The sequence below is a fragment of the Panulirus ornatus genome, chromosome 2 (assembly GCF_036320965.1).
Source record: "Panulirus ornatus isolate Po-2019 chromosome 2, ASM3632096v1, whole genome shotgun sequence".
In the NCBI taxonomy this organism is placed as follows: domain Eukaryota; kingdom Metazoa; phylum Arthropoda; class Malacostraca; order Decapoda; family Palinuridae; genus Panulirus; species Panulirus ornatus.
The window spans coordinates 17,802,239-17,815,613 of NC_092225.1; the positions used below are offsets into that span (position 1 = coordinate 17,802,239).

The window sequence follows — 13,375 nt, forward strand, 5'->3', positions numbered from 1 at the left end:
ATGAGTGGTTTTACTTCCTGAAACTGTCTTTCTTGTCCAAACATTCCTTTTCAATTCATCACCAACATGAACTGCAAGATATTTAAGGGGACAGTAGCTACCTGAGACCCAACTGAGTCTCTACTTAGCATGATGGGTTTTACCCAGTTGGTAATTTCCAATCAATTTCAGGTAATCCCCGAAACACATCAACAGATTTTTGATAAACAAGAATGAACAAGTTTATTAGTACTTTATGTTCCTCTTAAGCACATTAAGTTACTGATTTGAAAATTGTCTCTGTTTCCCTTAATATCTTATAGATTGTATCATGCATTTTCATATGATATTTCCTGAAATCTGAGCTTTTTAGTTATCTGAATGTGTTTCCTCCTGTGGACAGTCTCATCTACTTACAGTTTACAGAATATTGTTTTAGTATGCATTTAGACATTTCAAAATGCAGTAATCTGGTTTAAAATTTCTGACATGAAGATCTAATTCAGTTATTTTTCACCAAGTACTTACATATCCTATGACATATATGGAAAAAATACACTGAATTATTATAAAAACTGAGAAATAAAGAAAACAGGGGATGAATATAAAGAGACATGAAAACATGAAGGCAACACTGTGACTGAACATACATTAGTCAGTAGAAATTAAAGATTCTGAATTAATGTAAACATTCTGGAAAACAAGGAAATCCATACTAACCTCCTGCCATTACTTCAGCTCCATTCTTTTCCACTAAGACTGGAGCAGATAAAAAGGCACCAAAGGAATGAGGGATCACAGATACTTTTCTGTTAAGTTCCCCTCTACGTAATGCAGGGTTATTCCAAGGATCACCCCAACTGCTGACTCCAGGCTTCTGGCTAAGTAGAGATGAAGATTATTTCATGTTCAGCTAAAGTGCATTAATTGATGAAATAGTAAAAGTACATTATATAATCATGGAAGATTTTGCACTAGTCAACATGTGAATGCAAGAAGTTGGCACTATAAAATAACAATAATCTATGATTGAATCAAAAAATAAATGATCACAGCTTTCTTACCAAACTTAAACCTTTAAAGTCTTCAGAGGTACATCCAAATTTACCTGGGCAACATCCCCAGGTGTATATAAACATTTTGAGATTTTCTGTTAAAATTTCAAGGCTGTTCTATGTAGGGAGTTATGAGAGGGAGAGGGGCATATGGGTGCTGAATGCCTACACATGACATAGGTGTTCAGTCACCTAATAGAGATGAGAGAGGGAGGTAAATCTTAGTATGAGTAATGTATCCACATTACCACAAATCTGAGTTTTGTGATACATTCAAACTATAAGTATATACGACAGATATAAAGTATGCATTGAAACTGCAGTAATTATTACTTATTAAAGGCAAAATCATTCCATTGAATTATAAGGAAGAAAAAATAATGTCTAAATATGATGATGGCAACACTTCCACTTTTATTTGTACTACTGGCATTTCAGTAACTTGTCCATGGATAATATTGGCAGTTCTGAACCTTGTTTACATGTACTACTTTGTTAAAATCACATTTATCTCTCATTCTTTAAATGTAAAAACTGTGAATAAAGGGTAAAAAAGACTGGGGTGAACAAGAATTAAAAAAACTGGGGGATGTTATGGGCACACAGAATACAATCCTTTCTGATTATCACAAGTTTTCGTATCTACAAAATTTTCTGGACCTGTTAAAGATGTAACAGCATATCTTGTCTCATTAACTTAACACTGAGTCAAAAGGGAACCCTAAGAACAATAAATCTGTAGTCTCCCCAAACCCCAAATGACCAATTACTGATACTTTTCTCCTCAAACTATAAGAGACTTATACCTACAATTCTTATCCTTTTTCTTCTTACAAAGCAAGCCAGAAATATAGAAAGATAAGAGATTCCCATGGTGTTTTGGAAAAATATAGTAAAGTCTTTATAGAATTCTGTGGGTAAACCAAACTTTTGCCCTCCTGGACAAGATTTCCTTGCACAAATCAGTTCTCTCCATCATCTCTTATAACAGGAAAAAAAAATTATCATGTTCAAATCCAGATGTAGCATGTACCCTTAATCCACTCATTCCTGCTCAGCCCTAGATTATACTACAATATTATTGGAGGATAAATGATTGTTGGAAAACTTGTTTACTGGGCTTTGTGAGAAAAAGCAGCAACTATGCTTGGCATCTAACTGTTTGCAACAGCATTAGACCACTCCCATCCAAATCATCCCATAACCAGCCACCAGCCCTATTAGGAAAAAAAAAGTGCACTTCGGCCACTCACTTCAACAAATTTCCCTCTCTAACAAACACAAAATAAACAAAATGCACACACAATTTAAAGATTCATCAATCACTAACCCTGGCTCCCACCCCTAAACCAGTCTTAAAGTTTTTCACCCCACAATGCATACATCCATCAGAAGCTTCCCTACACCGGCATGTACATACATTTGCTGGACACCAAAGATCTCTCCAACACTACAAACACTGACTCAACATATCATAAGAGCCCTTCCACACACACAACAATAAACATTTACCCCTCAAATGTGTTCCACTCATCCTACATGGCTTTGCTAAACTTTACAGTTTTGTAAGAACAATGAAGTTACAGATTATCTTAAAATACCTTTCTGGATAAAATCTTGCCAATCCAAATCTTGTAAAGATAACCCTGCCAATGATATCTGACGAACGATCATGCCAGTCATCAAGAAGTCTTTGTGTCCAAGTCTGTGACCATAATAACCCTTGTACAAGGTCATCACGACCTGAAATTGAGATCCATTACATTAAAATATACTTCAAAGGATACTGTGCTTCATAAAATTCTCTATCTAACATATAATGCATATGATGCTTCATCCAAATCAAAAATCATGAAAAATCTATTCACTATCCAGATGATATTTGGCTGAATCCTGCTACTCACTATCTCCTTTAGCCTACTATCACCCTTGTGTGTGTGTGTGTGCTTTAAATGGACAACTAATGCTCTGTACTTCTTCTAATGTGCTACCAGTGTGTCATGAGCTTTCTGATAACCATTATCTGACTTATTTCAAAATGCACTCATCATCACAGTAAGTTGTAATTCTGTCTAAGTGCCAGGACATGAAGTGGTTTTTCTTTTTTTCTGGATATGAAGTGCATTCATCTCTTAAGAATGCGGAATGCATTCCTCCCCTTACCTGGAAAGACTGCATTTCTCTCCTTAATTGTTTGACTTCTTTCAAAATGCACCCAAAGCTGTAATTCGGTATATTTGTTTGGCACACTTTTCACCCGTCACCCTCTACATTTTTTATATCAAACTCAGCTGTCACTCTTTGTGGGGTCTCTCTGTGGTGTCTATAGCTAAATTTACATTATGCTTAATATCAAGGTCATTTCTTTTCTTTGAGAACTACTATTTCATTTCTTTGATCTGAGATTATTTCTGAGAGTTAATGAATTCTGATCTATTACTAACTTTCTCTCCTACACCACAATCTGGACGAGATATTTAGTTACATTGCTAGTCAAAAAAGTTGTCTAATTTTTTGGCCCAGAAAGGTCCCTAATCATACCGAGGTCAATGCAAAAGAGAGAGAGAGGTGTGACTTAAGCAGGGCCTTTAGGTTTCTAAATCAGTTGAATAGTGTTAACAGTTAACCAGGTCATGTGAAGCATCTGGGGTAAACCATGGAAAGGTCTGTGGGGCCTGGATGTGGATAGGGAGCTGTGGTTTCAGTGCATTACATAAGACAGCTAGAGACTGAGTGTGAATGAATGTGGCCTTTTTGTCTGTTTGCCTGGAGCTACCTCGCTGAAGCTGGGGGTAGCGATGCTATTTCCTGTGTGGCAGGGTAGCGACAGAAGTGGATGAATGCATGTATAAATATGTACATGGAAAGTTTTATGGGGCCTGGATGTGGAAAGGGAGCAGTGATTTTGGTGCATTACACATGACAGCTAGAAACTGAGTGTGAACAAATGTGGCCTTTCTTGTCTTTTCCTAGCGCTACCTCGCACGCATGCGGGGGGGAGGGAGTTGTCATTTCATGTGTGGTGGGGTGGTGACGGGAATGAATAAAGGCAGCAAGCATGAATTATGTAAATAAAGTGCGTAAGACAAGGGAGCAAATGGGAACTTCAGTGAAGGGCGCAAATGGGGAGGTGATAACAAGTAGTGGTGATGTGAGAAGGAGATGGAGTGAGTATTTTGAAGGTTTGTTGAATGTGTTTGATGATAGAGTGGCAGATATAGGGTGTTTTGGTCGAGGTGGTGTGCAAAGTGAGAGGGTTAGGAAAAATGATTTGGTAAACAGAGAAGAGGTAGTAAAAGCTTTGCGGAAGATGAAAGCCGGCAAGGCAGCAGGTTTGGATGGTATTGCAGTGGAATTTATTAAAAAGGGGGTGAATGTATTGTTGACTGGTTGGTAAGGTTATTTAATGTATGTATGACTCACGGTGAGGTGCCTGAGGATTGGCGGAATGCGTGCATAGTGCCATTGTACAAAGGCAAAGGGGATAAGAGTGAGTGCTCAAATTACAGAGGTATAAGTTTGTTGAGTATTCCTGGTAAATTATATGGGAGGGTATTGATTGAGAGGGTGAAGGCATGTACAGAGCATCAGATTGGGGAAGAGCAGTGTGGTTTCAGAAGTGGTAGAGGATGTGTGAATCAGGTGTTTGCTTTGAAGAATGTATGTGAGAAATACTTAGAAAAGCAAATGGATTTGTATGTAGCATTTATGGATCTGGAGAAGGCATATGATAGAGTTGATAGAGATGCTCTGTGGAAGGTATTAAGAATATATGGTGTGGGAGGAAAGTTGTTAGAAGCAGTGAAAAGTTTTTATCGAGGATGTAAGGCATGTGTACGTGTAGGAAGAGAGGAAAGTGATTGGTTCTCAGTGAATGTAGGTTTGCGGCAGGGGTGTGTGATGTCTCCATGGTTGTTTAATTTGTTTATGGATGGGGTTGTTAGGGAGGTGAATGCAAGAGTTTTGGAAAGAGGGGCAAATAGGAAGTCTGTTGGGGATGAGAGAGCTTGGGAAGTGAGTCAGTTGTTGTTCGCTGATGATACAGCGCTGGTGGCTGATTCATGTGAGAAACTGCAGAAGCTGGTGACTGAGTTTGGTAAAGTGTGTGAAAGAAGAAAGTTAAGAGTAAATGTGAATAAGAGCAAGGTTATTAGGTACAGTAGGGTTGAGGGTCAAGTCAATTGGGAGGTGAGTTTGAATGGAGAAAAACTGGAGGAAGTGAAGTGTTTTAGATATCTGGGAGTGGATCTGGCAGCGAATGGAACCATGGAAGCGGAAGTGGATCATAGGGTGGGGGAGGGGGCGAAAATTCTGGGAGCCTTAAAGAATGTGTGGAAGTCGAGAACATTATCTCGGAAAGCAAAAATGGGTATGTTTGAAGGAATAGTGGTTCCAACAATGTTGTATGGTTGCGAGGCGTGGGCTATGGATAGAGTTGTGCGCAGGAGGATGGATGTGCTGGAAATGAGATGTTTGAGGACAATGTGTGGTGTGAGGTGGTTTGATCGAGTAAGTAATGTAAGGGTAAGAGAGATGTGTGGAAATAAAAAGAGCGTGGTTGAGAGAGCAGAAGAGGGTGTTTTGAAATGGTTTGGGCACATGGAGAGAATGAGTGAGGAAAGATTGACCAAGAGGATATATGTGTCGGAGGTGGAGGGAACGAGGAGAAGAGGGAGACCAAATTGGAGGTGGAAAGATGGAGTGAAAAAGATTTTGTGTGATCGGGGCCTGAACATGCAGGAGGGTGAAAGGAGGGCAAGGAATAGAGTGAATTGGAGCGATGTGGTATACCGGGGTTGACGTGCTGTCAGTGGATTGAATCGGGGCATGTGAAGCGTCTGGGGTAAACCCTGGAAAGCTGTGTAGGTATGTATATTTGCGTGTGTGGACGTATGTATATACATGTGTATGGGGGTGGGTTGGGCCATTTCTTTCGTCTGTTTCCTTGCGCTACCTCACAAACGCGGGAGACTGCGTCAAAGCAAAAAAGAAAAAAAAAAAATTAAAATGTATATGTCTGTGTATGTATATATATGTATACGTTGAAATGTATAGGTATGCATAAGTGCGTGTGTGGACGTGTATGTATATACACATGTATGTGGGTGGGTTGAGCCATTCTTTTGTCTGTTTCCTTGCGCTACCTCTCTAACGTGGGAGACAGTGACAAAGTATAATGAATAAAATGAATATGCATATATATGTATATGTCTGCATATGTATATGTACATATATGCTGATATATACATGTATGTATATGTGTGTGTATGGGTGTTTATGTACATATATGTGTATATGAGCGGATGGGCCATTCTTTGTCTGTTTCCTGGCACTACCTCGCCAACGCAAGAAACAGCGATTAGGTACAATAAAAAAAAATATAATGATAGCTAACTTTCTCATTAAATGTAATGACAGGCTATAACAAGAAGTGAGGTAAAGAACTGCTTAAAAAGAATGAGAAAATATGCTGATTTTAGGGTAAGAGGGGTGGATGAATGGTTGCAATAAATTGGGTAAGAGTGATGAATGGTTGCAATAAATTAAGAGATGAAACTGTGAGAGAAGGTAAGGTCCCATGAATGCAGAACTCTCCCCCTGCACCATACAAAAAGATCATCATATCAAGTTCTTGGTCAAAGATCTACATTGGGCACACGTCTTCAATACTGCTGTGACACTGTTATCATTGGCAGAATGTTCATTCTGATCCTACACTTTCAGTGAAGTGTGTTTCAAGACTACGATGAGTTTCAAAATAGGAGATACATCAGTAAGAAGAGCCACAACACTGTGAAAATCATATCAACAATCAGCATGAACACAAATGCTGGGAAATATTTCTTTCTGAACACATCTCTCATAGTAATCACTCTATGGACAATCTTCAACCATTCAGTTTGTTTCTTATATGGATAAAATTATCATAATGCACTTACATATTTGTTTTTTATTCTGGATATCCCTCATGAGCCTATTCAAATGATCAGAGTCATTGCTAGGCTGCCGACCTCTACAGTAAGGCCAAGGTGCTAATACTGTTGTGGATACATTAAGAGGAGTCATCAATGTTGGATCTTGATCATGAACCACCAGATGCACAGATCCTTGTAGATTAACAAGGCCAAGACTGAAAAAAGCAGATACATTCTACTTATTATATTGCAATAACATACTGAAGATAATATACATAGAGTAAATCAGTGAAAATATTTAGACCAGCCTGTTTGGTTAGTTTTAATGAGCAAGAGTGCATGTTGAGAGTCTGGGTGTTCTAGACTCCACTAAAATATCTCTAATAAGGAAAGTTAATGCTTAAGTGACTGTTGTCTAAAATGTAAAATATGAAAGAGGATAATACATACATTTCGAAAAAGGAGGAATATATAGGTACTATACAAGATATGAGATCTATGAAAGGGTTAGGTGGGGTTTATCAGGTTACAAGATAGTAAAATGAAGGTTAACTTATCATTTTAGATGTCATAACACATGAAACGTGAAGCAAAGAGCAAGAAAGATAGAAATCAAAGACCTATGTCAGTATTTGTTCAACTTAAACATTCCGCACATTTGGATATAGACTTAACAGTATCTCTTTACACCCAAATGCAAATGCCTCTCCTGCCTTAGCAAGGTAGCATAAGGATCTAATGAACAACAGTATCATTTGCACCTATCCACTCTCTGACATACATAATGTATCAAAACCTGAGTCTACCTTTCATAACTAAACAATATAGACTTGTCCATGGTCTACTTTGACCTCTTCATGTTCTCTAGTTTGGCCCACTGACATATCAATCCCACCTCCATATATTCCATCGATCCATTTCATTCTATCCTAAATATGCTTCCAGGTCTGTTGAATGTTCAGATCTTGATACTCTAAAGCCTCCTTCACTCTATCCTTCTACTTCCTTCAGAGGGTCTCCCTCTCCTCCGAGCTCCTTCCATTTCTGATAAATAGATTCTCTAGGTCAATATTTCTATGCTCAACCAGTCTATATTGTGAATCATTTCAGCAAAACCTGGCTGGCTTTCTCAGACTTTGCCAACTACTAAACCTCCCTCTCAAACTGTTGTTCTTACATGATCAACATGGTTATATCAGCTATCATTCTCAGCCATTTAACTTCCAACAAACCCACCCTCTTCCTCTTGTTTGTTTCAAACCCCAGATTCACATTCACACAGCAACTCCATGCAACATAAATTCTTTCATAGCAAATGAAGAGTGCAAAAGTAAATCTTTTCTTTTTATTGTATTATTATCATTATCATACTTTGATGCTGTCTCCCGCGTTAGCGAGGCAACACAAGGAAACAGATGAAAAAATGGCCCAACCTACCCACATACGTGTACAAACATGCACATATACATACCCATACATTTCAATGTATACATATATATACATACACAGACATATACACATGTACACAATTCACACTTGCTGCCTTTATTCATTCCGTCGCCACCCCACCACACATGAAATGACACATGATTTTTCCACAACTTTAGCAGCATGAACTAAATGATGGCTGTAGTTTAGAGATATGATAGATAAACAAACAAAGAACAGGTACTGTATTAGCCTTACTAAATTTGTTTACAACTGATAACTAAAATGTATTATCATATACATAGTGCAATGCCATATAACATTCAATGCAATTGGTGTGGATTACATCATGACATATTTATAGACATGTTATGACACACTAAGTATTCTACATGGATTTGCTGTAAAAGACTTCCTGTTTCAGGTACTTTCACATGACATCACCTTCAATCTTTTGAAGGACCTCATAGTCACATATTAGTGTGACAATGGATGATTTTACTTAATCTACAGTCATACATTTTACTCTGCTTACACATTCAGTGGTGAAACTGGTACCTGTAACCCTTTTAACTCTTTACTTTAGCTTCCTCACATATTCCTTCTTCTAGTTATTCAAATCAAACCAATAAATAAGAATACTAAACATGACAATATCTTCAATGACAGATGTACAAAGCAGGTGAAGTAAGGTGTTACCAATATCAAATATTTATTTATTTATTTATTTTGCTATATCGCTGTCTCCCGCGTTAGCGAGGTAGCGCAAGGAAACAGATGAAAGAATGGCCCAACCCGCCCACATACACATGTATATACATACATGTCCACACACGCACAATATACATACCTATACATCTCAATGTACACATATATATATACACACACACAGACATATACATATATACACATGTACATAATTCATACTGTCTGCCTTTATTTGTTCCCATCGCCACCTCGCCACACATGGAATAACAACCCCCTCCCCCCCTCATGTGTGCAAGATAGCGCTAGAAAAAACACCAAAGGCCCCATTCGTTCACACTCAGTCTCTAGCTGTCATGCAATAATGCACCGAAACCACAGCTCCCTTTCCACATCCAGGCCCCACACACTTTGCATGGTTTACCCCAGACGCTTCACATGCACTGGTTCAATCCACTGACAGCACGTCGACTCCGGTATACCACATCGTTCCAATTCACTCTATTCCTTGCACGCCTTTCACCCTCCTGCATGTTCAGGCCCCAATCACACAAAATCTTTTTCACTCCATCTTTCCACCTCCAATTTGGTCTGCCACTCCTCGTTCCCTCCACCTCTGACACAAAAATCCTCTTGGTCAATCTTTCCCCACTCATTCTCTCCATGTGACCAAACCATTTCAAAACACCCTCTTCTGCTCTCTCAACCACACTCTTTTTATTTCCACACATCTCTCTCACCCTTACATTACTTACTCGATCAAACCACCTCACACCACATATTGTCCTCAAACATCTCATTTCCAGCACATCCACCCTCCTGCGCACAACTCTATCCATAGCCCACACCTCGCAACCATACAACAATATCAAATGTTTTACTTAATATTAGGAAACATAATTTTGTTGAAATTCAAATATTTCATAGCTAACATAGGAATACAAAGATAATTTTTGTCAATTGTAATGGTATCCATTTATTCAAACTTCTCAACAAGTACTAAAGAATTGTCACAAATGATAAATGGCGTATGAGTCATATCAAATCTCCCAAAGCCAAATATGAGTTCCTTTGTTTTCTTTTCATTCAACAGATTATTATATCAAAACAGTTGGTACAGATTTTGATTTCATTTCACTAAGATGATTCATCATTGTCAGAAATAAGCCTTAATATGGCAGAGTCATTACCAGATTTAAAACATAGAACTTGTTTGATGTCACACAAGTCCATTTGTAAAGAGAGTAAATAACACTGGACTTGAAACAAAACCCTGTAGAAAAACAATATTTATGATTCTAGCAGCCAAAGTTTTTTTTACTAATCTGAACAATTTGAACAGACTGGCCTCTATCTGATGAAATCCAGCACATATGATCAATCTGTTAGATGCAACCAGGCTGATGAAGTCCTCCCACACATGTTGAAATGATGAAGAGTTGACATCGATTACTGGATGGGTTATCAAAGGTTTTGCACAAATTTCTATGAGTGTCAGCACTTGTAGAACAACCAAGTGTAAGATGCTAGAACAGGAATCACAGAGTTCTTTAACTAACAGATGTGGCTTGACGGTGTTGTGAGTAGAACTAAAGGCAATGAATACAGCTCTGGCATATGAATTTGGTTTTTCTTGGTGTTCATCTACTAGGCTATCAAATATTACTTTGGGATGCTCCACGGAATGCTTCTTCTGGCAGAAAAATTGGAAGTTTTCCCAGTACAAATGATTATGCATTATCCTTTCAGGGTCTTGAATGAGAATGTTGTTAGAGAGATGGGGTGAAAATCGATGATTTCTCTTGGAGCCCTTTTTTCTAAGAAGAAGAATAATTGAGCAAGCAATCCTTGTGTGGGACAGTATCAAAAGCTTCCTCACAATACAAGAAAATAATATCAACATCATAAATTTTGTCAATGGCACTTTCCAAAAACCTATACTGATGCTTTCAGGGTAAGCTGTTTGCTTCAAGGCCATCTATGATTATTCTTTCCATCATTATGCAGGCCACTGACGTTCGATTGATGGGAAACTAAATAAGCAAATCTGTATATGTCCTTTTCATTTGCAAAAGGTGTTGTGCTTGCTTGCTTCCACTGATGAGAATATAGTTCAAAAAGTCTAACAAGTTACAAATCTGGGCTATCCATACAACGTAATAGGATACAGATGATGCTCACTTTCAGCCATTCAAAATCTTTCTTATCTGAAGAAATAATGTACAAAGCCTGCTACATCACCTGACCTAACCATACCACCAACTAAGAATAAGAAATATTATCTGATATTTCATTCTTCCAACTGAGCTGACATGCAAACAGTATTAGAATTTTATGCAACATTAATTTGGGGAAAACATTTATGCAAATTTGCATGAAAAATTCAGGATACAGATTCAAATATGTTTTTCCTTAAAAGAACATGAGATGTATGGTGTAATACTAAAGTTACTATGTAAAATATATCTTACATATTAAATGAGATCCAGACGTCTCCTCAGAGCCTTTTAGACCACACTGAACCTGAAAAGCACAAGTAAGCTCCACACCTCTGAAGATGCTATTTTCATCCACCACACTACATGACATGACCCAAAAAACATATATAAGGTGAGGTGTTAGGGCAACCTACATGCAAAAGCCTATAAAGCAAGTATGTAAAGAGGGACTCTGTGAATCAACAAGCTCAACAATTGCTTATTTTAGTGCACAAATAATCCATTATACAACATTCTTGCTGTAGTTACTCTTGTAGCTGTGGACACCAACTACAAAAAGAGACAACTATCTCATAATTACCACAGGACCAATTACTATAAGATCTCTGGTGTTACCTCTTTCTAGAGGCTTCTACATCCAAGGCTGCATTTCTTCCATTAGCAGGGAAATTTGAACTCCTTTGGAATGAGAAGCTCTATGATGAGTCTATACTCCAAGTAAGACAGCCTTGCTAAAGATGACTTTTCACTTACAGTGTGACCTTGAGCATGCAAAGTTCAGTAACTCTAGTAAATATAATCAAAACAACATATGGCTCTCCGGGTCAGGATTAAATTCTGAGTGTGCCCTAAATATATGCCATTTGTAGCCAAGAAATGAAACTGGGTAAATGCAAATCTTTTTCTTTTCAACAAGTTTATCAAGACCCCAGCTATATGTTTTGGACTGTATTGTTGACTGGTTGGATAGGTTATTTAATGTATGTATGATTCATGGTGAGGTGCCTGAGGATTGGCGGAATGCTTGCAAAGTGCCATTGTACAAAGGCAAAGGGGATAAGAGTGAGTGCTCAAATTACAGAGGTATAAGTTTGTTGAGTATTCCTGGTAAATTATATGGGAAGATATTGATTGAAAGGGTGAAGGCATGTACAGAGCATCAGATTGGGGAAGAGCAGTGCGGTTTCACAAGTGGTAGAGGATGTGTGGTTCAGGTGTTTGCTTTGAAGAATGTATGTGAGAAATACTTAGAAAAGCAAATGGATTTGTATGTAGCATTTATGGATCTGGAGAAGGCATATGACAGAGTTGATAGAGATGCTCTGTGGAAGGTATTAAGAATATATGGTGTGGGAGGCAAGTTGTTAGAAGCAGCGAAAAGTTTTTATCGAGGATGTAAGGCATGTGTACGTGTAGGAAGAGAGGAAAGTGATTGGTTTTCAGTGAATGTAGGTTTGCGGCAGGGGTGTGTGATGTCTCCATGGTTGTTTAATTTGTTTATGGATGGGGTTGTTAGGGAGGTGAATGCAAGAGTTTTGGAAAGAGGGGCAAGTATGCAGTCTGTTGTGGATGAGAGAGCTTGGGAAGTGAGTCAGTTGTTGTTCGCTGATGATACAGCGCTGGTGGCTGATTCATGTGAGAAACTGCAGAAGCTGGTGACTGAGTTTGATAAAGTGTGTGAGAGAAGAAAGTTGAGAGTAAATGTGAATAAGAGCAAGGTTATTAGGTACAGTAGTGTTGAGGGTCAAGTCAATTGGGAGGTAAGTTTGAATGGAGAAAAACTGGAGGAAGTAAAGTGTTTTAGATATCTGGGAGTGGATCTGGCAGCAAATGGAACCATGGAGGCGGAAGTGAATCATAGGGAGGAGGCGAAAATCCTGGGAGCCTTGAAGAATGTTTGGAAGTCGAGAACATTATCTCGAAAAGCAAAAATGGGTATGTTTGAAGGAATAGTGGTTCCAACAATGTTGTATGGTTGCGAGGCGTGGGCTATGGATAGAGTTGTGCGCAGGAGGGTGGATGTGCTGGAAATGAGATGTCTGAGGACAATATGTGGTGTGAGGTGGTTTGATCG

At 38.4% G+C, this 13,375-nt stretch overlaps 1 protein-coding gene across 1 annotated transcript in view; it reads right to left on the minus strand.

The window, feature by feature from the left end:
* LOC139753761 (voltage-dependent calcium channel subunit alpha-2/delta-1-like) overlaps positions 1–13,375 on the minus strand; it is a 256,887-nt gene that overhangs the window by 49,168 nt on the left and 194,344 nt on the right. Inside the window, exons 16-18 of the mRNA XM_071670590.1 lie at positions 6,974–7,164; positions 2,636–2,777; positions 700–860 (exon numbers count right to left, since the gene is read on the minus strand). Coding sequence (XP_071526691.1) covers positions 700–860; positions 2,636–2,777; positions 6,974–7,164 — 494 coding nt within the window. The remainder of the gene's footprint in view (positions 1–699; positions 861–2,635; positions 2,778–6,973; positions 7,165–13,375) is intronic.